The sequence below is a fragment of the Condylura cristata genome, unplaced genomic scaffold, assembly GCF_000260355.1.
Source record: "Condylura cristata isolate star-nosed mole 26May11 unplaced genomic scaffold, ConCri1.0 scaffold00006, whole genome shotgun sequence".
In the NCBI taxonomy this organism is placed as follows: Eukaryota; Metazoa; Chordata; class Mammalia; order Eulipotyphla; family Talpidae; genus Condylura; species Condylura cristata.
This window is the reverse complement of record NW_004567107.1, coordinates 65,258,559-65,286,267: the sequence shown is the minus strand read 5'-3', so window position 1 is coordinate 65,286,267 and position 27,709 is coordinate 65,258,559. Positions and strand designations below refer to the sequence as shown.

Genomic DNA, 27,709 nt, shown 5'->3' with positions numbered 1-27,709 from the left:
CCCGTGGGCGGTGCCTGGGGGGGGCTGGACCCCGGGGCTCCTCCCCTCTCCGCGGGCCCTCGCCTTTGGCCCTGCGAGCTAAGCACCGCCGCCCAATGACGCCGAGGCCCGACCCTTCCCTTCCCGCCCAGGACCCGGAGAGAAGACGGAGGGGGAGCCCGAGGCGGCTTCATTGCTGCCGCCAACACCTCGGCTGCTTGAACGGCTCCTCCGCGCCACAGAGATATCGCATCTCAGCTTTCCCCGGTGCTGGGCCCTCCGGCACTCCACTTAGCAAGTGCCGCATTGGCACTTGGCTGGAGAGACCTCACTGAAAGACTCGGGACCCGGACCATCGAGGTCGTGGGGACCCAGCATCCAGGGAACATGGGAACTGGAGTCCCAGCCTCGGAACAGACCAGATGTGCCAAAGGGGATCCGCACGTTTATTGCCCTGAAGATACTGGAAGCACGAAGGCTGTGCAGATTTCAGGCTTCGAGACCCCGAAGGACAATCAACCCCAAAATGAACCGAGCTGCTGCAATCCTGAGGACTCTGGACAGCTGATGGCTTCCTATGAGGGTAAAGCCAAGGGCTACCAGGTGCCTCCGTTCGGCTGGCGCATCTGCCTGGCTCACGAATTTGCAGAGAAAAGGAAACCCTTTCGTGCCAACAACGTCTCTCTAAGCAACGTGATAAAGCATCTGGGCATGGGTTTCAGGTGAGTGACTTCCATTGCTTAGAGCATTTTAGGCTTCACTTTATTACAGCATACGGCTCAGCGGAGGTGGGAAAGGGTGAGAAAGCAGGTGGGTTCCTCCTCCCAATCTAGTCCCCACTAATCAATTCTAAACCCTTGGTTTTGGAGGGTGAGATCGGGTAACATCTTTTTGTAACTCCTTTCCTCCTACTGACTTGCCGTTTTATACTAGAGCAGGAACTCGTGGGCCTGAGGTCAGCCATTCTCCTTTAGGTTCTCTTAAATACTCCCTCCTCTCCAAAGACAGCTCTTTGGGATTAGCTATACTTTGTGGCAAGACAGGAAAGGATCCTGGGGCTGCTGTGGTTCTGAAACAATGTTGTTATGTTTGGGAGAGGGAGGTTCTCAACCTAATCCCCACCCCCAGCAGCTGGGGTATTCTCTGTACCTCATTAAGCACATCACCTCATAGTCCCATTGTCCATCAGTTCTTTCCTAAGCTTTAGCTCCAGATAATGCATGAGGACCTGCCTGCTCTCAACCCTGAAGAGAGGGCACTAAGAAGTGTTGTTCATTCTATCCTGGGATAGATGGCTCCTGATACATATTTTTTAAAAAATAAAATAAAAAGACTTCTGCCCAGAGAGGCACTGCCATGGGTGTCCCAGTCTTCCAGAGCCTACCCAGACTCCTCCCTTTCTTCTCCCCAGTGGTTACTTACACCCCAAGAGCTTATAGTAGGCTGTAGAACTCCAAATCCCTACAGATCACCAGAGTTCAAAGACAGTGATGAAAAACCAAGATCTATTAGGAGCAGGTGGATGTGAGGATTGAAAGGTCATCCTGAGTCAGTCCACACTATAAACACAGAGCTGGGGATGGAGGCTTAGAGGTTGGGAAACCCAACCTTGACAGCTCTAAAGTAGGAGAGCCTTTCCTTCCCCAGTCAGTGGTGTGGAGGACATTTACTTGCCCCCATCCCTAAGCAGCAGGAAGGACCTGTAAACTGCCAGGGATCTGATTCCTTTACTAGTTCTTGTGAGTGGCCTATTTCCAAGGAATAGGCCAGCAATTCCTCCAGACTGCTTCCAAACTAACCCGACTCAGCTTTGAGTCAAGGCATTTGGGTGAAAATAGGATCTAGGGCTACAGCACTGAAAGAAGCCTGTGGTACATGTGGGGTGCGTATGGTGGGACCAGTGAGGTCAGAAACAGGTGGGCATCCTAGCCCCTCGATCCCTAGTATGAGCTGAGTCATAATAAAGGCCTGAAGTTGTGTTTGGCTCCCTGGACCTTGGTTCCCCATACCAGGATAAGGTGGGGGTCACTGACACAGGGGTTTGGAATGGGGTTAATTCCTTCTTTGAGGAGAAACTAGGGGTGAGAAAAGAAAGAATTCTAAATTCTTAGGTTGGAGCTGAAATTCTTAGGTTGGGGAATGTCAGCTAGTCAGGAAAGGCCAACTGCTGCACTGAGGGAGAGATAAGCCCAAGGGGGAGTTGAGCTGAGGGGAGCTCTGATTAGGAGCTCGGCAAGAGTTCTCTTGGCCAGAATTTGGTAGGAACTCAATTTTGATTGTTCTCTTCCAGCCAGAGTTCGTTCATTCAACAAATATTTGTTCAGTGCTTGTTCTATGTGAGATACTCCTTTGTTCCGCCTATCTCCGTATTGGGAGCATTTCTCCTCCCTCCCTGCCCTAACCACACCTTACCCTGTACCACCCCACACCACCCTTTCTGGCTTCTAGTGTCAAAGTCCAGTTTCCCCTAAGCTGGCAGAAAGAATATTCTGCCTTCCCACATCTCACCCTTTGTCTTCCCTTCCTCTCCCTCCACTCCCAGAATGGACCCTGCCTATTCTTTGATCACGATCCTCCTCCTCTTGCTCCTGTAAGTCTCTTTTATGCCCCATTGTTTGTGCATTTGTAAATTTAACAATTACTGTCAGCTGACCATGTGCTTGAAACTCTGGGTAGTATTCAACTAATCTTTGTCATTGTCTCATTCTCTAAGGAACTTAAAAATGTCAGTTTCACTTGAGAAATAATGAAAAAACAAGTTTGTGATTAGGAGTTGATATAGCATATATATAAGTAAACACAGTACCTGACAGATATTCCACTTTATGGCTTTCATATCTATCGTATCATTTGCTCTTTCAACCGTCCCATAGGTGGGTAGAGCAGGAAGTATTTCATTTTGAAACGGAGACTGAAGTTCAGAGGGGTTACTTATCCAACAACATCATTCCAAATAGTATCCTTGGATAATGGTTATAAAATGACTGGGAGGGGGGGAGTGTGGATCGGGAAAGATTAGCAGAGCCAGGGTCACTGAATGAGTATCTACTCCAAATGGGAAAGAACTGAAGATACTCTGGGATTGCTATCAAACCTTAAATCCCAAACAGAATCATTTGCCTATTAAATACAGAGCTTTGTGGTGAGACCAGGAAAATGTTGGGATTCTTAGGATATTTTACTGGAATGTTATGAGAGCAAAGTCAGAAAACTTATAATTTAAATGCTGAACTTAAAAATAAAATCTTAAAAGGAAATGTCTCAAAATGAAAACATTGGTTGTGTATGGGTGGGATTTTTTCCCCCTCCCACCTGATATATTCTCCAGATTTTCATCTTTCATACTTAAGAAAATCATTTCAAAAAGAAAAGTTATCCCAGAAGCTTATACCTATTTGTGGAGGAGTGGGGAATGAGAGGGGGCTGCAGGTCAGGAAACCATAACTAGCATCTTCAGTGTGTCACACAACAGTTCCTGAGGTAAACTGAAGCTCTGGTAGTGGGCAGAGAGGTGAGGAAAATCAGAAAGGAGAAACAAAGACAGTCCACTGCAAGCTGGGGTGACTAGGAAGACAAAAGAACCCTGAACTGTAGAGAAATCAAAGAGAAAAGAGGTTTGGAAGCCAAAGCTCCTTAGGACACTTAATGGGCTGCGCCTGGGGCTGTCCAGAGAGGCCCCTGACCGCAGCCCCGGAGGCTGGCCCTCCTCCCCGTGCACTCACACTGCCACTTGCTCCTCAGGTACTTGCGGTGGTGGTACCAGAAAACCCAGGTGGAGAAGAAGACACCTTTCATTGACCTCCTCAATTGTGTGCCCCTGAGACAGATCTACGGTGAGCCTCACCCCAGCTCTACCCTGCCCGCAGCTACTGCAGAGCTAGGCAAAGAGGCTGCCAGCTTACGCAAGTTGCACTACCCCCACCCCTTAGGTGGTTTTTTTTTTCTTTTTCCAGTCTACTGAGATACAGTTGGCATAATAGTATGTAAGTTCAAGGTGTTGATTTACCTTGAGTATGTTGATTTGATATCCTCATGGTCTTCAGAGGAAGTTATCCTTACAGTCTAGAAAATGAGAAATGGATTTTTTCTGCTCTCCCTATGCCCTGCTAACCATCCTGATTTTCTCTCTAGGTTGTCCCTTGGGTGGCATTGGAGGAGGCACTATCACCCGTGGCTGGAGAGGCCAATTTTGTCGTTGGCAGCTAAATCCTGGAATGTACCAGCACCGGACAGTCATCGCTGACCAAGTAAGAGCCAAGAGGTGGAAGAGAGATGCAGGATATACCTCCCCTGGCCAAGGAGGGCCTCGGCTGGGTGGGAGCTGACAGTTAGAGACATCTGGATTCAGTCCAGTCAGTGCTTTGGGATGCTTTCTGTTTGCCTAGCCCCGTGCTAAGATGTACAGTAGGAACGAGGCACACAGTACATATTCCTTGAAAGAATAAGCCGCCGTGGCACCCATGCACCCCATTTCTCTAATGAATTTTTCCTGCCTACTTCACTGCCCCAGCTCCACAAGCTGAGCCAGTGTCCAACCACTGAGATTGCAGCATGTTCCCAGTTCACTCAACCTAGTTGAAAGAGCATTTGGCCAGACCAGAAAGGAAAACATAACCAAAAGTCTACAGATGCATTGAGAAAATGATATGTAGAGCACCTACTACTCCCTTTGATTTGGCAGCCTTTTGCTAGAGGTCCTCTTGTCTGCTGATCATTCTTCGGGAGGCCGCTCTGGCTGAGGGTCTGGGAAGCATAGATCTCAGAGCTTTTCTAAAGTTTCGTTTCTTTTCCCTCTGTGTTCCTTCATCACACCTGGAACTTCAGTTGCCAAAGGCTTGAGGTCTACTTTTCATGATCTTTTTTCCGTGGTGCAAAGTCCACCAAGTTCGTATTTCCTGTGTGTGGGATGCCTCCAGCTTTCAGCTCATCTTCAAAAGAGAAATAACTAGTAAACCTTGAGCCTAATGAATAGCAGTGCCCTTCCCATTTCAGGTTTACCAGCTCTGCCCAATGCTCCACACTTCCTCTCTGGCTCATCCCTCAGGTATCCTGAAGGGAATGCCTTCCAGAATTGTGACTACAGTTAAAGTAATTATTGTATGCTTAACATGTGTGTTATTTTTTTAAGGATTTATTTATTTATGCGTACTACAGGCCAGGGGTGTGGAGGGTGAGAGGATTTACCAGAGACAGGGGAGGGTGCAGAACAGGCAGATCGACTGAAAACATACTTCTGAGGGGAGCAGCGGTGGGTCAGGAGAGGTCTGCCTTGCCATGTGGGTCACACCCTGGCCAGGGATCAAACTAATGCTACAGTGGCTGTGATAGCTTCATAGTGCTGTGCATCAACCCGTTGTGCCACGAGGGAGGGCCCAATATGTGCTTGTTATATAATATTTAAGAAAGTCCTATTTTTATGCATGTTTTACAGAGGAGGTAACTAAGATCCAAAGAAGTGTAACATGCCCAAGGTCGCCTGGTTGGCAAATGGAAGCTTGGGGATTCAGAGCCAGTTCTCTATAATTAAGAGCCCATGGTCCTACCATTATAAACATCTAACAGGAAAATTCATTTCATATATACATTTAAAATATCAAGCATAGGGGACCCTCCCCCGTGGTGCAACGAGTTAAAGCACAGCATTATGAAGCTATCCACAGCCACTGCAGCACCAGTTTAATCTCTGGCCAGAGAGATGACCTACATGGCACAGCAGGCCTCTCCTGTCCCCACACTGCTCCCTTCAGCAGTGTATTTCAGTACATCTGCCTGCTTTGCTCCCCACTCTGTCTCTGGTGAATTCTCTCACCCCGCACCTCTGGCCAGCACCCCAGTTTTGCATGCATATACAAATAAATCTTTTTTTTTAATTTATATATAATAGTTCATTTTTACATTATTTTGTGCATGTTTCCATCTCAGTTGCCAGTTGTAATCCCCATCACCAAATCACCCATGTGCCATCACCATAGTCCAGTGCATTTCCCTCCCCCCACTGTTCATAAATAAATCTTTTAAAAAAAACAAGCATAAGGCCTCCCTTGTGGTGCAAGGGGTTAAGTGTCAGCACTATCAAGCTATCACCAGCCACTGCAACATGAGTTCAAGCCCTGGCCAGGGAGCTAAAGCATATGGTACTGCAGACCTCTCCTCTGACCAATTACTCCCCTCAGTGTATTTCAGTAGATCTGCCTGTTCTGCTCCCTACTCTGTCTCTGGTGAATCCTCTTAACCCCCGTACCTTGGCCTGCACTTATTCTTTCTTGTATGCATAAATAAATAAAAGTAAATCTTTGAAAGGTACATATGTCAGGTATAGTTTGAAACAATCCAAGAGCTATTAATCTTTATATCCCCTGCCATCTAGAAGGTTGAATTTTTATTAGGGGACTAGGATTTTGAGAGAATGGGAATCTCAGATGTGTGGATCACAGCAGTGCTGAAATGAAAGGGATGAATAGTATGCTGAGGAACAGGACACCAGTGGCAAACTTTGCCTGCTCTCCCTCCTCACACACCACCTCTGCCACGCTGGTCTGGAATTGTAAGTGGAGAGGAGCACCTCAGTAATTTAGAGAAGATCTCTGCTTTAAGAACCCAGAACAGTCGAGGAGTTAGAATGTCAATGCACTGTGACATGCTAGAAGAGCAGGCAGAGCTCACACAGGACTGCTGTGTGAGGAGATGGCGTTTAACTGAGGTCCTGAAGGATGAGGGCTTTCACCAACTGAAAAATGAGCATGAGCAAAGACGTAGAGGAAGAAATGTACGGCCCTGATGGAACATGAATTTTCAGAAACTGAATATAATTCAGGCAGCATCTGATGGGCAAGGAGAGGCCAAGTATTAGAGTTTAGATTTTAGCCTGAGGGCCATGGGGAGTCACTAGAACATTATAAACATAGACTGACATGTTTTGATATGTGTGTGAAGACCAGTCTGATCCCCAGTTAAGAGATGGTGAAGATGTGGTTTAGGGCTCTTAGGACAACAGTAGAGAGAGGGGAGAGGAAGCCTGGCACACATGTGGAGAAGGTGGGCCTGGGTCACTCACTGAGCTTGGAGGGTGAGCTACTTTGAAGGGAGATTAAGTTGAGGTTACCCTATTCCAGCCTAACTGCCCCTCTTGGTTTAGTTCACAGTATGCTTGCGTCGGAAAGGGCAGACAGTGTACCAGCAAGTCCTGTCTGTGGAGCGCCCGAGTGTCCTGCGCAGCTGGAACTGGGGCCTGTGTGGGTTCTTTGCATTCTACCATGCCCTCTATCCCCGAGCCTGGACTGTCTATCAGCTTCCTGGCCAGAATGTCACCCTTACCTGTCGCCAGATCACACCCATCTTGCCCCACGACTACCAGGTGAGTCCCTACTGTTTCCTCCATTGCCCTCCCTTCGCTGGGACCTGCCTCTGTTGGGAATTCCATGCTCTATGAAAGAGAGCAGGTGGAGCCAGAACATGCTTCTGGTTTTCTAGGACTACTCCTAAACTATCCTCTGTCTCCTGGTAGACAGCTTGCCTCGGAATGTGGGGACTGACAGTCGGGGACGGGAGCACATACTAGGGAATACTGGAGTCAATACTGGGGCCATCTGAGTCTGATCACTTGCTCCCAGGACAGCAGCCTGCCGGTAGGAGTCTTTGTGTGGGATGTGGAAAATGAAGGAGACGAAGCCCTGGATGTGTCGATCATGTTTTCCATGAGGAATGGACTGGGAGGTGAAGATGATGTGTCAGGGGGCTTGTGGAATGAGCCCTTCCGTCTGGAGCGTGACGGGGAGGCTGTACAGGGGCTGCTGCTGCATCATCAAACCCTTCCGAATCCTTACACAATGGCTGTAGCTGCACGAAGCACGGTATGAAGAAACCAACTTGTTTGTACTTTAGCCTCCAGACTCCCGCTCTGTTCTGCAAGCCCCACTCCCCACCACAGCCTTTTCATTTCTTCAACCTCTGTGTCCCACCCTCACCACAGCCCTTAAACCTCCTGAGCTGGGAGGGCTAAGAAGCCAGGCTTCACCTCACAGAGCCTTTGGCCCCTTAACAGGCAGAAACCACAGTAACCCACGTCACAGCCTTTGATCCTGATGGCACTGGGCAGCAGGTGTGGCAGGATCTACTTCAAGATGGACAGCTGGACTCCCCCACTGGTGATAGGGGTTCTGACAAGGAGGTGGTAGTGGGAAGAGAGGTTGTCTGTCTGGGGAGCGGGGTGAATGGCCTGGTAATGAATAGGTCCTGTATCCCCATTAGAGGTCCTTGAGACTGGAGGAAGTACCTGAGCTGATGACACTTGTGCTTTTCTCAGGCCCAAGCACCCCCTCCCAGAAAGGAATAGGCATCGCTGGGGCTGTGTGTGTTGCGGGCAAGCTGCCACCTCGAGGCCACTGCCGGCTGGAGTTCTCACTGGCTTGGGACATGCCCAAGATCATGTTCGGCGCTCAGGGCCAGAGCCACTACAGGTGAGGGGGCCGAAAGTGCGGGGATCTGAGGTGTGAGGACTCCGAAATAGAGTCCTTATTCTTGTGCCTCCCCTTTTTTTCTACTCCAGGCGGTACACGAGGTTCTTTGGCCAGGACGGTAATGCGGCACCCGCCCTGAGCCACTACGCCCTGTGCAGATACGCAGACTGGGAAGAAAAGCTCTCGGCCTGGCAGAAACCAGTCTTGGATGACAGGTGCCAGTGGGGCCCATTCCTGCCTTTCTCCCAGATACTTATACTCTGATCCGGACTCCTCATTCACTCTCCAGCCACCAGTCAGCAGTTGGGCTGGGGTTCACTTGGTGCCTCCACTCTGCTAGAGCCCCCCAAATCCTTCCTGTCCTGGAAGGTCTATACTCTTTAGAACATTCCCTCCTCTGGACTCCCCAGGTCCTTGCCTGCCTGGTACAAATCTGCATTGTTCAATGAACTGTATTTCCTGGCCGACGGAGGCACAGTCTGGCTGGAAGTTCCTGAGGGCTCCCTGCCGGAGGAGCTGGGGGGCAGCATGTGTCAGCTCTGGCCCACCCTACAGGAGTATGGTCGATTTGGCTACCTTGAAGGTAGGGGCTGCCGGGGGCTGGGGCTTGTTCCCTACCACGAGGCAGGCCAGTGGCTTCTGCGTGCCCAGGGACTGGTTGTGATGGAGGGGATCAGTGGTGGGTACGAAGTGGTGACAGTGCCCCACCACGACCGCAGACAAGCAACGGCGGGGAGGTGAAGGGGAAGCGGGAATTCTGGCAACCACGTGTCCCCTTACTCCTGCAGGCCAGGAATATCGCATGTATAACACATACGACGTCCACTTCTATGCTTCCTTTGCCCTCATCATGCTCTGGCCCAAACTCGAGCTCAGCTTGCAGTATGAGATGGGTGAGGATCCTTTTTGTGCCCCCTCTGCCATCTTAGATCGCCCCACTCCTGAAGCTTTGTGGTCCCAGGTTCTCTTCCTCCAAACCTCCTTGTATCCTGCTTAATGGCCCCCCTGTGGGGTCACACAGCCCTCTACACCCCTCTCCCATTTGTATGCCTGCTCCCCCAGCTCTGGCCACTCTCGGGGAGGACCTGACACAGCGACGGTACCTGATGAGTGGGATAACAGCACCCGTGAAGAGGAGGAATGTCATCCCCCACGATATCGGGGACCCAGGTAAAATTTCCTCCACCAAAAGGTCAGCTGCCCTCCCTCAACTTGTGCACCCTCATCCCTGCCCACCAGTGCAAATGAGCCAGGTTCCCTCCCCTCCCACAGATGATGAGCCGTGGCTCCGGGTCAATGCATATCTGATTCATGATACTGCTGACTGGAAGGACCTGAACCTGAAGTTTGTGCTGCAGGTTTATCGGGACTACTATCTGACTGGTGACCAGGGCTTCCTGAGGGACATGTGGCCTGTTTGTCTGGTAAGGAGTGTATGTGTAGTGGCCCGTGCGCCAGGGGCAGGACTGGTGTTTGGGGAGAGCCCTGCTGGCTATTGTTCTCTCCTTAGTATCTAGGTCTTCAGTGTCTTGGTCCCTCTCTAGGCCGTGATGGAGTCTGAAATGAAGTTTGACAAGGACCAAGATGGACTCATTGAGAACGGAGGCTATGCAGATCAGACCTATGATGGATGGGTCACCACAGGCCCCAGGTTGGGGGGTAGGGACTTCCAGGGGGCCTGAGGTGGGAAACTGGGCACCAAGGGACTGGGCTCCGGACTCTGCCTGTCATGTTCCCCGGGAGTAGCTTCCAACCTGACCTTCAAACTCACACCCTGATCAGTGCTTACTGTGGAGGACTGTGGCTGGCAGCTGTGGCTGTGATGGTCCAGATGGCTGCTCTGTGTGAGGCACAAGACATCCGGGATAAGTTTTCTTCCATCCTCAGCCGGGGCCAAGAAGCCTACGAGAGATTGCTGTGGAATGGTGAGTTGGGGATTCAAGAAGCCTTATTAAGGCAGTGGTGATACAAGGAGTCTCACTTTGCCCTCTCTCTACTCTAGGCCGCTATTACAACTACGATTGCAGCTCCCAGCCTCAGTCCTGTAGTATCATGTCTGACCAGTGTGCTGGCCAGTGGTTCCTGAGGGCCTGTGGCCTAGGAGAAGGAGACACTGAGGTGAGAGACTAGAAGCCAGAAAGATGGGCTTTTCCTTTGGTGTGGGAAGCAAGTACGAGACCACGTTTCTGCCTTTACCCTTTTAGGTATTTCCTACTCCACATGTGGTCCGTGCTCTCCAAACTATCTTTGAGCTCAATGTCCAGGCCTTTGCAGAAGGGACCATGGGGGCTGTGAATGGGATGCAGCCCCATGGCGTCCCGGATAGATCCAGTATCCAGTCTGATGAAGTGTGGGTGGGCGTGGTCTATGGACTGGCTGCCACCATGATCCAAGAGGTAATGCTCCTTTCCCAGCTCTCCCCTGCTGTACCTTAGCCCAGCAGACTTCCTGAGCCACACTGTACAGCTCTACTCAATGTCATCTAATCCATCCGGATATCCTCCCCGCTTCCCTTGGCATGCATTCCATCTTCTGCCTTCAGGCTTCTGCCTGTGGGGTCAAGTTTATCTTCCCCGCCAGCTGGGAGTTCCCTGTGGTCAGAGACCCTAATTGTCTCCATCTGTCCAACTAAAGTGGCTATTCAGGGGTTGCCAAGTAATATGACTGTCATTTCTCCTTACAGGGCCTGATTTGGGAGGGTTTCCAGACAGCCGAAGGCTGCTACCGTACCGTGTGGGAGCGCCTGGGCCTGGCCTTCCAGACTCCCGAAGCATATTGCCAACAGCAGGTGTTCCGCTCGCTGGCCTACATGCGGCCACTGAGCATCTGGGCCATGCAGCTGGCCCTGCAGCAGCGGCAGCATAAAAAGGCCTCCGAGCCACAGCCAGGCAGGGGACAGGACTAAGCACTGGGCCTAAATTTGGACTTAAGGAAGCTATAGCAAACCTGAGCCCAAAGTGAGCCCTCTGAACTTTGGGAAGGAGATGCCAATAGTCCAGCCTCCCACCTGGCCGTCCCTCCTTCCCCATCTCACCCCACCCACCCCCGCCAGTCTCCTGCAGCCCTGAGCCACCAAGACAATCACACCCCCTTCCCTTCTCCCCACCAACAATCATATCAGTAAGAGGGGATGAGGGTGATCCAGGCATCAGAATCACTTATTTATTTCTTCCCTTCCCCTCAGTGCATGCAATGTTCAAAGTCAGTTGATGCCCCCAGGCCCAATCATGGGGTGACTAGATGGGTGCAAATGAAAAGGCCCAGAAAACCATTAAGTAGTAGTGTATGTGAGCCCTCAGGCTTCTTGACAGGGCACAGGAGCTGAGGCTAGCCCTCTCCTATTCCTTTTTATATGGATGCAGACTGGGGGCCCCAAGCTCTTGCTGAAGTCCCCCATATACTGATGCTGAGTCTGAGTATTTGCCCTGTGAGATGACATGTGTGGGGCTCTGGAGAGTGAGCCATTTCTCCTGTTGTGAGATTTGCATGCAGGAGCAGGGTGGGTTCCAGGCAGGGGGGCTCTGAGAAGGGATCTGGGGATGGCAACGTGAGGGGAAGCTCTGCATCACAAGCCTGAGACACGCAGAGGAGGCAGCAAGAGTTGCCAGGAGTTTGGGGCCCATGGCCTGAGCTATCTTTCGACGCCTTGGACTGCAGGGCAGGCGGCTCCAGCTGGTGATGGTCCTCACTGGGGAGGGCACGGAGCCTGCGGGACAACACTGGAGACAAAGACGTCAGGGTCAGGCCAGGCTTCTGCCCGCACCAACCTCTGTGGTGGTATCGCATCCTCAGCCCTCTCACCTCTGTGTTCAGCTGGCAGGCTCCCCCTTGTGTCTGAGGAGTACATGGCAGGCACGAAAAGGAGACAGAAGGAGAACAGTAGAACCTGGAGCACAGGAAAAAGGAGAAGAGCTCCACATTACACCCCTGTCCCCACCACCAAGAAAACCTACTCGCCCATCACCATCCTCACCAGAACACAGGTGCTGCTGCTACTGGTTTTGTTTGATACTTGAACCACCATGGCCTGGAGTCTCCTCAGCTGATCCAAAAGGGACCTAGAGGGGGAGAGGAAACAGCAAGCTGCCCTGGCCTGGCACCCTGGGCTACAGTGAAACCTCCCCTCTGTGCACTGAATCTTCTTTTTGTCATATTTTTGCAAATGACTTCTCTGTGGACAAAATGCCTGAAGTTTCTCATTAAAACAAACACACACCTCCCTCTCTGACCAGACTTGAACTCCTTACTAAATACCTTCAATAGTTCTACATTGAGCAGCTATGCACAAAACCCTCCCCAGCCACTCGGTGTTCTCTGCCTCTCTGACTTGGCTCCCCATATTACGGGTTCTAGCCACACTGGACTCCACTGGGACTCTGCCTGAAACGTTTCTCTCCATCCTACCTCCCGGAATTCCACCTTCTGTCAAATGCTATCTGCCCCTGAGGTCTTCTTTCTCTGTCTTGGTACTTAACTTATCCCTAGTTATTTGTGAATTTACTCCTCATTAATATGAGCTGCTTGGAATTAGAAACCCAGAAAAACCCAAGCACAAGATTTTGCGTGTGGGAACTGCCATCGTAGAAATCAAATGTGAAGCAGGTGAAAGTACGGCCACATTAAATAGGAGGGACTAGAAGGGACTAATGTTGGGGAGTTGCTTACGAATTCTGTTCCTCCAGAAGCTGTACTTTGTTCTGTAGCTCCATATTCTGGGCTGTGTATTTCAGGACCCTAGGGAAATAATGGGGATGTGGGAACATGGATTGTATCCATCCTTGAAAAACACTTCCTCTAATTACCGGTTTCCCTCACCCCCAAGTCCCTTTCCCTCTAATACCTGTCCTCTAAACCCCCCACGTACATCTTCTTTTTCCTTCGACTCTCCTGAGCAGATTTTTTGTTTCGAATCTTCCTCTGCACACGTTTTAAAATTTTTTCTTCCATCTGAGAAAGACAGGAAAACCAGTGGAACACTGAATCAGAGTTAGAAAACTACTGAATTCCATCTTCCCAATGCAGGATCCCTTCTACAGACAATAGGCATTTGGCTTCTCTCTGAATGCAGCCAAGGGCCAGGTGTTAAGGTCCTCACAAGTCAGTTAACTTTTTTTTCACCTTCCTTATCCTGACCCAACATCTGCCTCTGTAATTTCTTTCCTTTGGACCTAGTACCTAATTTACTTTCTGGGACCAGAGAGAACAAATGGCTTTGAGTTATTTTAAGGCACCTGACATTTCTTCATGATCTTATCTCTTCAAGACAAACTGCATCCTCTTATTGTCAAAAGGTCCCACGTTCAGAGCCAGACACTTAAGCTACACCAACCAGCGGAAAAGAGAGCAAGATAGTTACTGCTCTGCTAGAGGCAAGCCCGCTACAGCCTCCAAACCCCACTCACTTTCTTGATCACCACAGCACACTGCTGACCCATACTTTAAGCAATTAAAATGCCCTCTTCCTTTATTTCAGTGGACACTGACTTCACAGTATCAAAATACTGTGTTCCTAACAGCATGACTCCTGGGTGGCAACAGCAAGACTCCTGGGTGGCAACCTAAAATTCGCAATTGTACATTTATTCCTGTTGTGCTGCTTGGGCCTTCTGCATGAACTTTTCTAAAAATTCTACCATTTAGCACCAGGTGAAGTATCATGAAGCCAATGAAATCTAAGAGGTCAGGGGCCCCAAACTTGCACAGTCAATGCTCTATAATAATGTTGCACTGATAATTAAGAATTCTTTTCCCTAAAGAGAACAACAAAATTTGTAGACGCCCCACAAAACCAGAATCCACCCATGTATCTAACACATTACATGCATCAGTTTCCTATTAGCAAGAAATCTGCTAAGATTTCTCACCTCAATACTTTTTCAAATTAGTGATATAAATTTGACATAATTGGCAGACTTAGGTTTCAAACCGCCCCCCACCCACCCTGCTCCACCAGTGGGAATCTTACCTTAGTGAGAGGAAGTATCTCAGGCAGGGTAAGCCCCTCCTTCTCCAAAAGCCTCTTTTCCTCATCTGTCAGCATCAACCTAGTAATCTGGGGTTCCGGGAAGGTGGAGTAAGAGCAGCCAAGTTGGGAGGGAATATTTGACAGGAATGAAGAATCCTGCTTCATGCATCAAAAAAAATTCAAAAATACTACTTCTAAAGGAAACTTGCGCTCCCATGCTTATTGCAGCACTATTTACTGTAACTCAACTATGGAACCAACCACCTAACTGCCCCAGGGCAGCTGAGTGGATCAACAAATGGGTTTGATCACTAAGTGATCAAAAAAGATAAACTTAAGTCATTTGCAGCAACATGAGAGGTACTTGAAATGAAAATGCTAAGTGAAATAGGAGGGATAAATACCAGATGGTGTGGTTAATATGTGGAATATAAAGTAACTAAATTAATAGTCAAAGACACCTGAAAAACTAACCCTTGCAGCTGACTACAGAACTGAGGGTGGGAGGTGTGGAGGAAGGGAAAGAACAGGGAGGGTGGGAGACAAAACGATCTGTAGTGGTGCAGTATGGGTGGAGGAGAATGGCTGAGTGGGTGGGGATGCATTATGGTGGTGATACCTGATAAGAATACACCAAGTCACCTCTGTCAAAAGTAACTAAGTAAAGAATTAAAAAAAAAAAAAAACCTGCTCCCATCCAAGCAACGCAGGAATAATCCTCCTGTAAATCGAGTACCTGTTCTGCTGATTCCGCCACAAGCAGTGGATTCGTTTGGACCCCCTGTGTTCCACAGCTTCCGCAATCTGCAAAAGGGGCAGCCTAAGTTAGTCAAAGTCCATCAGTCCTCTCCCAAACAACAGTTATTCCAGACTCACCTAGATCTATGGAGATACGTTCCTGCGGGAGGGAGTAGGTGTGATCATGGCCGACCAAACAGGGGCTGGAGGAGGATGCAGGCGGACTCAGCAGCGAGCTCAGGAAATCTTCTACATCCCAATCATTGTCTACCTGCACGGGCTGAATTAAATCAACCCGCCTAGCTCTATCCTCTGGCCTCAAGGACGCCCGGGGGCCGCACCTCCCGGAATCAAAGCCCCCACTCACGTCAGCAAGCGGCAGCCCCCAATCCTCCGGAGCCTCCAGAGCCTCGTCGGGAACCGCCCCCAAGTCTCCGCTTTCCTCTACCAGGAAGTCCAGCAGGTCCTGGCCATCTGGGTCCAACGCCAGCTCCATTGGGGGCATCTACGCAAGGAGGGGCAGAAACACAGGTGTTCCCCTGGCACTGGTGCTAACCCCCCACACCCCCACCGGTACACGGCACCCATCTACAGTCGGTCGACCTGTCCGCTAGTCCGTCTTCCTTCAGCCGGGCTTGGTCCCAGGCGGCCGGTCGGCCCGCCAGCTCGGTTTGCAACCACTGCCCCCGCCACGTCAACAGAATGCCTCCTCTCTGCTCCGGAAATGATGAAGGAACAGATTTGAGAGTTTGCGCCAGCTCCCAAACAAGTCGCTGCCCGCTTCCGGCCGGAGAGCCGGATGGGGGCCCCGGCTCCCGACCATCGAGAGCTGAGGCCAGAGCAGCTTCCTGTAGCCCCTGCGACCGTAGAGCGCCGCGGGTCTCAGGCACCGCCCATGCCGTAATCGGGACGGAAGCCGCCGCGAGTGTCGAAGCGAGGGCGAGGCCCGAGCCCCACAGCCAGCCACCGGGAGACGAGAGGGCTCGCGGGCCGGCTGGCGGGGCGCAGAGCCGGGCAGCACAGGTAGGCCGGAGCGCACCGTGCAGTAGCCTAAGGGTGGGGCGCCCTTCCCCGGGCGGCGGCGGGCGGAGCCCCTCTGTGTCCTGCGTCTCCGGTTTCGCGTCCTGTTGCAGAGGCCAGGGTCCAGGGCATCTTGGCTGGCCTCGCCGTTACGTGGGCCGTTTTGCGGTGGCCAGGTGGTGGCCCGGAGCCGTCTTCTCTCAGGGTTCGTTTGGGGCGGGGGCGAGGACTGGGGTGGCGGTGAGGCGCGGGGCGGGCATGGGCTCTGAGGTTAACTGATAGCGGTTGTGTTTTGTGGGTTAGAAAGTTTGGAGAGGCTTTGGGGCCAGGTGGGATTGGGATAAGGAATTAAGATGAGCTGAGAAGTTATAAAGCCGGGTGCAAACTGTTTCCAGTGAATCAGCTCCTTTTTTGTAGGTAAAGTTGGGGTTAAGGGTTTTTGTTCACTGGCATGGTCAGCTGTATTCCAGCACAGCTAAGGGTGGTTAGGTCGACAGTAGGAATTAGGTTTGAAACCCAGTTTCAGGGATCAGAGAATATTAGCATTGTCAGCGTCAGCGATAAACAGTGAAGGAGTGGTTCGGGAATTCAATGACAAATGAGCATTAGACTTAGGGGTCAGTATTTAGAGTTAAGGTTAGGGGGTTTGGTCGTAAAGGTAAAAATTAGATCCGTGTTAGCAATCAGGGATTAGGTACAGGTATCTAGCAAGAGGATAACTGTCAAAGCCAGTATTGGAAATCAGGAAACAAATTAGGGTCGAGCTGATATTAGGAATTAGGGGAAGTTTTCGGGATTGTGGTTGAAATCAGGAGAGTGGGACTTGGACATCTGAAAATGAAGAGGCCAGCAGTAGACAGATGCCTGTATTTCATGCGGCTTTTAGACCTGCAAAGTCATAGAGGCTTCTTTAGCCCTGAGAAATGACAAATAGATTCTAGATTAGGGTTCTGGGCTTCAGCTAGAATTGCAGAAATCCTGGGCCCCAGCTTTTTTATTTTACTCTCTGAACCCAAGTAACTTGCTGTAGCCAACACAGACGCAGGCTTTTCTGGATAATAATAAGTAGGAAAGGAACAGGAACCCAGGCCTGGTGTATCGGGGTAGTCCTAAGTGGGGGACTGCCTAGGGACATGGGAATCGGTGACTAAGCAGGAGCCTCGGGGAAGCAGACCAAGGAAGCATTGCTGCTGTGGGTGACTGAATCCTCTGAAAGGTCAGTCTAGTTGCCTCCCATTCCTCTCCTTCCCTAGTTATTAAGATCTCTCCAGCTCCTTCCCAGCCCAGTGCTTCAGACCCTTCCTGCATACCCCTTACAGGGTACTTCCCTTGGCTTTAATTCTCCTGTGTTCCTTGTTCATTGCTCATCTTACCATCTTTTCCCAGCGTCAATTCTGCCTCCTTTCCCACCCCCTAACTTACCTCCCACCCACTGGTCTTTCCTCTTCATTTTCAAACCTTCTTTTATCATACACTCATCTACCTTCCTATCTCCTGGTCATCTGTTGACTATCCCACCACAAATCAAAACAACTGCCCAGTACCCCCAGTGCTGCTATGTGTTACCCCTAATTCTAAGCTTCCTAGGTTTCTTGGTCCTTTTGTAGGTCCCCTCCCCCTACATCTCATAAAAAGAGGAAATGAGACCCAAAGAGGAAATTGGGTCTTGCTGGTCCCACGCCCAGCCAGGCCACCGACCACACCCCCATTTCACTCCAGCTGACCCTGACACTGACCACATCATGATCCCCTGCACAGCCTGACACCACTGGCTGCATCCCATCACCCCCACTCCAACATCACTCTTGTTCCACCCTGGCCTAATTTTGCCACCAACCACAGCCCCACTTCTCAGCCTCCTCTAGCGTGAAGTGGCCTCTGACTTCACACTATCATTCCCTGATTTAGCTACCACCCACAGAATTATGTTATCCGTTGCCCCTAGCCTGACTCAGGGCTGATCACATATGTACTTTTTGTACTGCCATCTTTACCAGCCTTTTCTCTGCACACTGTCTTCTCCATTTTCAGCTAGATTCATTCACTGACTTCATCCTTGGTACTAATCACATCTCCCCCATTTTCCCACAGCCTCACTACTGCCTTATCATCACATTCCCAGCTCACTCTGATCCTTCCCCCCCACTTCCCAGTTCCTCACCTAAACTTAAGCTGCCCAGCCACTAAGAAGCTACTAGTGACAGGAAGTTAGGTGATCCTAGCCTGATTTTGGTCTCTGGTCCCTTAGGATTGACATGACACATTGTCATCAGACCCTGTTACTTCTGCTGCTTAAAATTTGAATGATGTCCTCTTGCCACCATTCCGACCCTGGCTTCATTACATCCCACTAATGCTGTGTTTCTAACCAGTCTCCAAAGTAATTGCCAGAGTTGTTTTCATAAAATGCCCTTTTCAGGGCCTCTCTGCTGGCACAAGGGGTTAAGTCTCAGCACTATGAAGCTGCCCCCAGCCACTGCAGCACCGAGTTCAACCCCCAACCAGGGGACGTGACCCACATGGCACAGCAGACCTCTTCTGTCTTACCTGCTGCTCCCCTCAGCAGTGTGTTTCAGTAGATCCACCTGTTCGTTCCCCACTCTGTGTCTGGTGAATCCTCTCACCCACCACATCTCTGGCCTGTACCCCAGTTCTTGTTTACAGAAATTTTTTTAAAAGACCAACCTTCTCATAAAATACCCCTTTCTGGTCAAAGCCTCCCGTGGCCTACTTCTGCCCTCTAGTAGTTTAATTCTTCATACTCCTCTTGTCCCCTGCCATTCCACCCTAACCCTAACTTCCCCATCACTGCTCCCTTGCAGGTACCCTGTGCTTCAACCAGCCTGCCTACTCACTTCCCTGAATGCTCCTCCACGATTTCTGCTTCTTCACCTATGCTTACGCTATTCTCTCTACCTGGACAGCTGCCCGGACACTCATCTCCGGCCGGTGTAGTGGAGAGAGCTTGGGCTTTGGACTAGAGAAACCTGGGTGCGGATCCTGGCTTCACGGCATTTTAGCTGACTAACTTTGGACAAGTACTTAAACAAGTGTTTAACATCTTTGAGCCTCAGTTTCCAAATCTGTAAAAATGGTAATAACCACACCTACCTTGCAGGGTTGTTGTAAGGATTAAATGAAATTGTGTATATACAAAATAATCATTCAAAATATAAGGCAATTTTAGTCAATAAAAGATCATTACTGTTTCTTATCTTCTTTTTTAAAAATCCTTACCTCAAGTGATACTTTATAAGACTTTTGGGTCCTCCTTCCTTAACCAAAAGGAATGTCTCCCTTGAGCACACACCTCTTGGCTCTTAACCACATCTTGCTCTGGTATTAATTCTGATTGAATCTATCCATTTAGCTGACTGGAATCCCTTGAGGGCAAAGACTGAGATTTAACTCTTCTTGGTTCCCATCCACTAAGAATTTGGCCCAGGGCTTCCCCACAAGAAATGCTTGCTGGGTGAGTGGAGGGAGAATGTCGTCATTCTGGAGAAGAGACGTTGGGGCTGAGCCTGTGTGCTTGCAGATAGAGGTATACTTGTGGGAAGCTATATGTGTGGGCTGGGTCTTTATGAGAAGATAGTGCGGTTGTGATGGGGTCTGTGTGGGGGCTGTTCGTTTGAGATAACTGGTGCTGTAGCCACAGCCTAAGTAGCTCAGTGACTAGACAAGGGTGCATTTAGAGAGAATGCATATACATGGATAGAGGTGTACGTGAGAGGCTGTGTCAGGGAAGTCAGGTCCAGCCTTTCACTGGCCAGTGCTAAGTGAGCTTCCAGCAGCCGGATATGTCGTCTCACCCACAACCCTCCCCCTCCCCCTCCCCCGTCCCCCCTCCTAGCGGTTGCCGCAGAGGCCAAATTTGGTAACAGACTGTTAACTCCCTAACCTTATGTTCAGAATGTCTTTAACTTTCTCTCTCCTTCTGTATACTCTCTGAGAACTCCCTATCTTTCTGCAGCTCTGTCGTAGGTATCTACTCTGACTATATTCTCCATGTACCCCAAATTCCTTACCCCCAGGACATTCCATTCCTTCCTGGGATTTGACCTCCTGTCCTCCATTCCCCCCTCCTCCATTGCCCAACTCGTCTGGAATGCATCTCAGGAATGTCTTGAGGGAGGAGGAGTTCCCTGGGTGGGGGACATGGGGGGGGGGACATTGTTGCTGCTCCATAAACATGATCGAAAGGGGAGCAGGAACTGGACAGCTTCTCCCCTTACTTTCAGGGGCCTCATTATATTTCACCACCCACAGTTCACGCCTCACCCTTTTGTAGCTATGGGGAGATCTACTTAGGATTGGCCTGGGGGTAAGAGTTGGCATGACTCAACTTGCTTATCGGGGTCTCCCCAGCAGTTTCTGTGCTAAAGGAAGGGGGTGTCCATATGTCCGGAGGAAGTGGGGGAAACATGCAGTTTCAGCTTTGGGTGGCAAGTCCTTTCAGTCCTGCCCTCAGCTCTCAACCTCAGACCTTCCAGTAACACAAGGTCCAGGACTCTGCAGGTACTGGGAGAGGTGCCCCAGGAATGGAGATGGGTAGAGAGCTGGAACTGGGGATGCTGGGAGGGTCCTCTTGTTTGGGAGTAAAGATAGTGAACTGTGTTTTCTTTCCTTTGAGCCTCTAGGTAGTGTGTAAGATCAGAAGTGGTCTCTTATTCCCCTGATCCAGATCTTCCCCGAATCTGCCTCCTGTCTCCCATTTTCACCTAGATTTGTGATTTTCTCACGCTCCTCTTCCCAGCTTTCCTCGTTCTCAACAGCTTTCTGTATCATCATATCCCTACCCCGCTTCCAGCCATCCCCCTCTAGTTCTGCTTTTCCTCTCTCAGGGTTAGCATTGTGCCAGGAGGGGACTGGGCAGCTCATTCTTTTAGTTACGAATACACCAGTCCTGGTACAGAACGGGTCGCATCAGCTGCCAGGCAAACAGCATTGTGCGCCACCTGCTGCCTGAAGGGGCTCCTCCAGCCAGGCCAGAGGTGGTACCAGAGGGGAGCGGTCTGAGCGGGGTGGATGCCGCGCTGCACTGAAAATACAGTCAGGGGAGGCAGCAGAGATGGAGGCAGAGCTTAAGAAGGACCAGATAGAACAGGAGAGTTGCAAGAGCTGGCTATTAACTGGAGTCTGGGAAAGCGTTGGATTACTTGCAGGGAACAAGGACTGAGTTAGAAGGGCTGGGCTCTTCCTCTGTCCACCATGAAACTTGCTGCTACTGCCACCCCCAGGTGGCATTAGAACTAGGAAATCAAAATTGTAGGCACTGCCTGGGAAGCCAAAATGGGGCCAGGCTTCTCAGGGGGCCCCCAACATTTCAGGCTGAGATAACTTGAACAGATGATGTTTGACACACACACACACACACACACACACACACACACCCCTACCACCCCACTGGGCCAGCTAAAGTCAGTGTTAGCAAGGTTCAAGATCCCTTGGGAATTATTTAATTGAAGATCTTCATTTTACAAAGAAGGCGGCTAACCTATGAGAAAAGCTCACATGATGAGTCAGGGCTGAGCCCTAAAAATCCAAGACAGGGAAAAGTCAGGAGGACATAGTAAGAGGGGAAAAAATAACAGGAAAAGACAAAAAGCAAGGCCAAAAAAAAAGAAAGACCAGCAGGATTGGGAAAGGAACAGGGATGGGAGGGGAGAGAGCCTTTTGAAAGAAAGAAGGGAAGCACAGCTCCCGGTTTTAGGGTAGGGGCTGTCCTCAGGGAACGCTGCATTTTAGTCTTGCCCCTTTCACAGCACACTAGCCTCTTCTTCATATGTCTTACATGGTTAGAACTGGTCCTTTTTTTTTTTTTTTAAAGATTTATTTATTTGTGCATACAGAACTGGGGTACAGGCCAGAGGCTCAGGGGCGGTGAGAGGCTTCACCAGAGACAGAGGGAGGAACAGAACAGGCAGATCGACGAAGTACACTGCTGAGGGGAGCAGCGGGCGGGTCAGGAGAGGTCTGCCACGCCATGTGGTCACCTCCGGGGCAGGCGGGAATCGAACTCATGCGGAAGCGGATTTAGATTCTTGATGCTGTGCTTTAACCCGCTGCGCCACCAGGGAGGGCCTAGAACTGGTCCTTTTGAAGTAAGTCATCTTTCACTCTTTAAAATTATTATATAAAACAACTTCACCTCAGGCCTCCCTGGTGATACAGGGGTTAAAGTCTCAGCACTATCAAGCTGTCACCACCCACTGTGGCCTGAGTTTGATCCCAGCCAGGGAGCTGACCCATATATGGCACAGCAGACCTCTCCTGTTTTGCCTGTTGCTCCCCTCAGCAGTGTATCTCAATAGACCTGCCCATTCTGCTCCCCATTCTGTCTCTGGTAACTCTCATCCTTCCCCCGTACCTCAGGCCTATACCATGATTCTTGTATGCATAAATAATTTTTAAAAATCTTTTAAAAAATAACATAAGACAAACTCAGTGCTACCTGCTTTGGTAAGTCCATTTGAGAAACACCCCTCCAGGGAATTCTGTCTGGGGACATCCCCTCCTCTGATTAGGGTTATTCTAATGCCCTGATGCCATGGTTCAGGTCTAGCCAGGCTGGAGAGGAGAAACCGCCACCATGGTTGCGCTTTCGCTGAAGATCAGCATTGGGAATGTGGTGAAGACGATGCAGTTTGAGCCGTCCACCATGGTGTACGACGCCTGTCGCATCATCCGTGAGCGTATCCCGGAGGCCCCGGCTGGCTCTCGTGAGTCTCACTACCCAGGTGGCTGGGGTGGACATCCTCCCTCCCTTCTCGCCCCAGGCTCTTAGCCTTGAGAGATGAGCGTATTGTCCCCCCAGGCTTTACCCCCATCAGGTCGTGGTCCTTGGTTCCCTCCCTTTTTAGCCCAGGGTCACTGAGGAAATGGCCATGTTGGGGTCTTCCTAAGTCTGAAGTGACCTGTTCTCCCTCTCGTTTAGCTAGCGACTTTGGGCTGTTTCTGTCAGATGATGACCCCAAAAAGGGTATATGGCTGGAGTCTGGGAAAGCTTTGGATTACTACATGCTCCGAAATGGGGTGAGTATCACTCCACCCAGGACCACCATGTCCTCCTATCACCTCCTTTTTTCAGCCCCCACATGCACTGTCTCTGACCCTGCCTCTGCTTTCTGTTTATTACAGACAACTATAATATCCCTCATTTAAACGCATCTGGTCTTCCTTTTGGTAATCTACTTTCCTCCCCTCTGGCCATGTGAAAAGGAAGTAATACCTTTAGCTTAAAATGAGCCCCTATTTCCTTTTCCGGCCCCAACAGGACACCATGGAATATAGGAAGAAACAGAGACCCCTGAAGATCCGGATGCTAGATGGAACTGTGAAGACTATCATGGTAGATGACTCAAAGACCGTCACTGACATGCTCATGACCATCTGTGCCCGCATCGGTAAGAGGGTTCGTGGGGCCGAGGGCCGGGGCAGGGCGACACTGACTGCCCAAAGACTTGGCTCCATACCTGGGATGCTGCCCTCCCACCCCCTCCCACAGGCATCACCAACCATGATGAATATTCACTGGTTCGAGAGCTGATGGAAGAGAAGAAGGAGGAGGTGACGGGGACCTTGCGAAAGGACAAGACACTGCTGAGAGATGAAAAGAAGATGGAGAAACTAAAGCAGAAATTGCACACAGATGATGAGTGTAAGTGGAAATGGGAAAAGAGGGTGTTGGAAATGGCTGGGTAGTGGGGGGAAGCTGTTTATTATCAAGTATGTACTTTTGTAAGGTGCTATATTAGATACTAAAACACATCAGTAATAAAGTCCTCTATTCACAGAGCTTAACATTTTAGTGAGAGAAGATAGGAAATGAATAAATAAATAAACAAAAAGCCAGCAATCAGATAGCACTGGGGCCGTGAGCCTGGCACTGAGGGAAGTTCTCTGTGTCCCAGTGAACTGGCTGGACCATGGCCGGACACTGAGGGAACAGGGTGTGGAAGAGCATGAGACGCTTCTGCTGCGGAGGAAGTTCTTCTACTCAGACCAGAATGTGGACTCCCGGGACCCGGTGCAGCTGAACCTCCTCTATGTGCAGGTGTGGACAGGGCTTGTCCAGGGTTGGGGAGGAGGGGAGAGGAGCAGAGGCAAGATGAGGGGCCTCCCTGTGCCCACACACAGCATTCGCCTCCTCTTCCTGGCTCCAGGCACGAGATGACATCCTGAATGGCTCCCACCCTGTCTCCTTCGACAAGGCCTGTGAGTTTGCTGGCTTCCAATGCCAGATCCAGTTTGGGCCCCACAATGAGCAGAAGCACAAGGCCGGCTTCCTCGAGTGAGTGATCCACGTCCAAGTCCCTCTTCCCTTTGCCTCTTCGAAGCACTGGGGTTTGACTCATGTGGGTACCTACTAGCTTCCACTATCCATTTGTCTCTTAACTGCCCCTGTGAAACTTAATGACAGTCCAAAATCTCTGGACCATTACCTCTGAGGAGAGGATGTGACTTTGTTGAGGTTCCCTGGTCAATTTCACTACAGTAGCCAGAGGGAAGGAGGGTACTTAGTTACTCATAGTTACTCATAAGGAACCTTGGATTTAAAAAGTCTGATGAATTTCATCCACTGGTATTTCTCAAAATGTGTAGAGTTCAGCGTGGCTTTCCCAGCTTCTACATGCCTGATTGTCTTTCTAGTGAGCTCCTTCTGCTCTTGGTTCCCTGAAACAGTGCTCCAGTCCTCTTTCCCTCAGGGACTGAACCTCCAACTCAAGTTCCCTCAGTCCCTTTTTCCGGTAGGGAGAGACACAGGCAGCATTCAAGAACTAATGCTAAGTCACCATGATTTCAGGGACAATCAGACTCTCTTCCCTCAGTCTCCCTTCTGAACGATAACACTGTTCTAGACATTTCCTCACACCCCTAGGCCCACAGTTCATGGCCCACATATCCCTGATGCTGTCCACTACATGCTGACCCTCCCTTTTCTGGTGTAGCCTGAAGGACTTCCTGCCCAAGGAGTATGTGAAGCAGAAGGGAGAGCGTAAGATCTTCCAGGTGAATGGGGCTAGGGGAAAGTGTTTGGGATGACCCGCGAGCTTTGCTGCTTAACCCTCCTGACTAAATGGACCCCTGACCCTGCTTCCACCCACCAAGCTGTTCTCCCACGTCTCCTGTGCCAAGAAAGCAGAAGACCTGGGCTTTTAGTCACAGCTCCCTCGCTGCTTGTGCTGTAGAATTCAAGCCAGTATTCTAGTTTTCTTTTCTTACCTCTAACATGGGATAACAGCAACCTGCCCTGAATAGGATGATAGGAGAATCAAACGAAGTTAGTGTGCTATAATTACTGTGGAAAGTAAATCTTTGTATAAAATGAAGGTATTATCCCCTGCCTTTTAATACTCAGCCCACAAGGCTTTCTATTTCACCTACTTCCTAACTTTCCATCCACATCTCCAGAATGTCTGCAAATTCTTTACCCATGTCCCTTGTTGCTTTAGCATATCCTCTGTCAGCCCCCACTGTCCTCTCATTTCTCATCGCCTACACCCCTAACCTTTCCTACATCCCCATAATACTCTCCCACTGTAGTTAACATGCCAACTTAGCTCTTTGCCTGTGATATTATCCTCCTCGTATTTTTCTAAGTCTTTCTCCATTTCGTTCTCCCAGGCACACAAGAATTGTAAGGATTTGAATGAGATAGAGGCCAAGGTGAACTATGTGAAGTTAGCTCGTTCCCTCAAGACATACGGTGTCTCTTTCTTCCTGGTAAAGGTGGGTTGTAGACCCCTCTCACCCCTCCCATTGCTCTCTGAAAGATTCCCACTCTTCTTCGTGAACCCTTGCCCAGTGGTCAGTCCACCGCCACTTCCTTCCTGCCCTGCATTTCCCTGAAGGAGCTTTGTCCTGGCTCCACCCATAGACACCCACTTAAGCTGTCCTACCTACCTGAAAACCCTCTTGTGATCTAGACCTGGTCTGACCATTCACTTCTTGTTCACTCACCTGTAACACCAACAACAACCCCCACCTACAGGAAAAAATGAAAGGAAAGAACAAACTGGTGCCCAGACTTTTGGGCATTACCAAGGAGTGTGTGATGCGCGTGGATGAGAAGACCAAAGAGGTGATCCAGGAGTGGAACCTCACCAACATCAAGCGCTGGGCTGCCTCTCCCAAGAGCTTTACCCTGGTGAGTCAGGTTGGAGGCGAAGGAGTTTTGGGATTTGTAGGGAAGGTCAGCATACCCCTCCCTCAGGGCAGGGGAACTTAGTGTGGCCCCAATCAAAATGAGAATTTGGGAACTAACCCAAGAGCGCAGAGATTAGAACAGAGGGAAAACTCTGCTAGATGATGTCTGAGGCTCAGATGAAACATACTTTAAATCAATGAAATAAAACTCACTGGCAAGCTGAGATCACAGGAAACCTGGGATGGGGGGAATTGAGAGAAAGAAAAGCCTCCCTTCTTTCAACATCAGCTACACATAGTAGTTTTACTTTCCTGGCTTTGTATTTCTTTTTAAGATTTATTTACGTATGCATACAAGAACTGGGGTATAGGCTGGAGGTTTCAGGGGCTAAGAGGCTTCACCAGAGACAGAGTGGGGAGCAGAACAAGCAGATCCACTGAAATACACTGCCGAGGGGAGCAGCAGACGGGTCAGGAGATGTCTGCTGCACCACGTGGGTCAGCTCCCTGGCCAGGGATTGAACTTGTGCTGCAGTGGCTGCAAGTAGCTTCATAGTGCTGCACTTTAACCCCTTCAGCCATCAGGGAGGGCCAGAGGTTTATATTTCTATGTTATGAATTGAAAGCTGATAACAATTTGATGAGGTACCCTAATGAGAGAGACATTAATAAAGGCATTTTGACCACTGCGGATGCTAGTGCTAACCTTCTGTTACGGCAGTTTAATGACAAGTGTTTATGTCCCAATTTGATGATCAGGATGAGGGAAAAGAGATTTCTGAAATGGCATGCGCTTAAAATAGTATATCATAGAGACTGTGACTCATAAATAAAGTATTTCCCTCCAAGGAAGAAACTCAGAGGAGACTTTACAAGGCCAGCTTCTCTCCAGAGGGCTGTTAGCCTGGGAGAGACCCTCTTAGTTTGTCCTTGGAGCTACCACCCTCCCCTTTTCCTTCGTGGGGAGATTCATCTTTCCCTCTAAGCCCCCACTTTTGTTACCCTAGGACTTTGGGGACTACCAGGATGGCTACTATTCAGTACAGACGACCGAGGGCGAGCAGATTGCGCAGCTCATTGCCGGCTACATCGATATCATCCTTAAGAAGGTGGGGCTGCTGCTCCCCCCCCCCCACCAAGCAAGGTTCACAGAAATGGAGAGCCAGGTTCTGGGAAATAGCTGACTGGGAAAAAGAGCCTGTCTTTCCCCCGCTTCCTCCCCCTTTAACTCTCATTTCTTTTTTTCCTTACAGAAAAAAAGCAAAGATCACTTTGGACTGGAAGGAGATGAGGAGTCTACTATGCTAGAAGACTCAGTGTCCCCCAAAAAGTACGGAGGGAGTTGGGCTGAACCTATTCCTCAAGGACAGGGGAGGAAAATCTTGGCTCCAAGGCCTACTGG

At 50.0% G+C, this 27,709-nt stretch overlaps 3 protein-coding genes across 5 annotated transcripts in view; 2 read left to right on the top strand and 1 right to left on the bottom strand.

Moving 5' to 3' along the window:
- Positions 1-11,710, top strand: GBA2 (glucosidase, beta (bile acid) 2). The gene is made up of 17 exons (XM_004677775.2): positions 1-701; positions 3,721-3,812; positions 4,111-4,226; positions 7,115-7,333; positions 7,590-7,829; positions 8,021-8,123; positions 8,282-8,435; positions 8,525-8,650; positions 8,846-9,018; positions 9,224-9,328; positions 9,498-9,605; positions 9,708-9,859; positions 9,980-10,086; positions 10,218-10,360; positions 10,438-10,553; positions 10,640-10,831; positions 11,119-11,710. Exons 1-17 carry the CDS (start codon positions 367-369, stop codon positions 11,338-11,340), a joined length of 2,703 nt encoding a protein of 900 aa, XP_004677832.2. The 5' UTR covers positions 1-366; the 3' UTR covers positions 11,341-11,710.
- On the bottom strand, positions 11,576-15,843 carry CREB3 (cAMP responsive element binding protein 3). Its single transcript, XM_012721313.1, is given in 11 exon segments — positions 11,576-11,909; positions 11,911-12,154; positions 12,237-12,321; positions 12,409-12,493; positions 13,101-13,169; positions 13,276-13,382; positions 14,401-14,487; positions 15,137-15,204; positions 15,277-15,418; positions 15,506-15,643; positions 15,742-15,843. Coding segments are annotated over 10 exon segments (1,161 nt in total). The 5' UTR covers positions 15,742-15,843; the 3' UTR covers positions 11,576-11,773.
- A 221-nt stretch (positions 15,844-16,064) lies between these two features.
- The window catches only part of TLN1 (talin 1), a 30,738-nt gene continuing 19,093 nt past the window's right edge, over positions 16,065-27,709 (top strand). Inside the window, exons 1-12 of one of the 3 annotated variants that reach the window (XM_004677772.2) lie at positions 16,065-16,161; positions 22,718-22,880; positions 23,096-23,193; positions 23,435-23,564; positions 23,666-23,818; positions 24,072-24,214; positions 24,324-24,451; positions 25,110-25,170; positions 25,786-25,890; positions 26,153-26,308; positions 27,315-27,416; positions 27,561-27,637. In XM_004677772.2, the coding sequence (XP_004677829.1) occupies positions 22,751-22,880; positions 23,096-23,193; positions 23,435-23,564; positions 23,666-23,818; positions 24,072-24,214; positions 24,324-24,451; positions 25,110-25,170; positions 25,786-25,890; positions 26,153-26,308; positions 27,315-27,416; positions 27,561-27,637 (1,283 nt within the window). In that variant the 5' untranslated portion in view covers positions 16,065-16,161; positions 22,718-22,750. Of the gene's footprint in view, positions 16,162-16,289; positions 16,364-22,717; positions 22,881-23,095; positions 23,194-23,434; positions 23,565-23,665; positions 23,819-24,071; positions 24,215-24,323; positions 24,452-25,109; positions 25,171-25,785; positions 25,891-26,152; positions 26,309-27,314; positions 27,417-27,560; positions 27,638-27,709 lie in introns of those variants that run through there. The other 2 variants (XM_012721311.1, XM_012721312.1) reach the window with 2 other exon arrangements.

Bases quoted from the DNA above. Each gene is read 5' to 3' on its own strand.
- GBA2 (XM_004677775.2), top strand. From the start codon at position 367: ATGGGAACTGGAGTCCCAGCCTCGGAACAGACCAGATGTGCCAAAGGG. The intron at 7,334-7,589 runs GTGAGTCCCTAC...ACTTGCTCCCAG, and splicing joins TCTTGCCCCACGACTACCAG to GACAGCAGCCTGCCGGTAGG. The intron at 9,606-9,707 runs GTAAAATTTCCT...CCCCTCCCACAG, and splicing joins CCACGATATCGGGGACCCAG to ATGATGAGCCGTGGCTCCGG.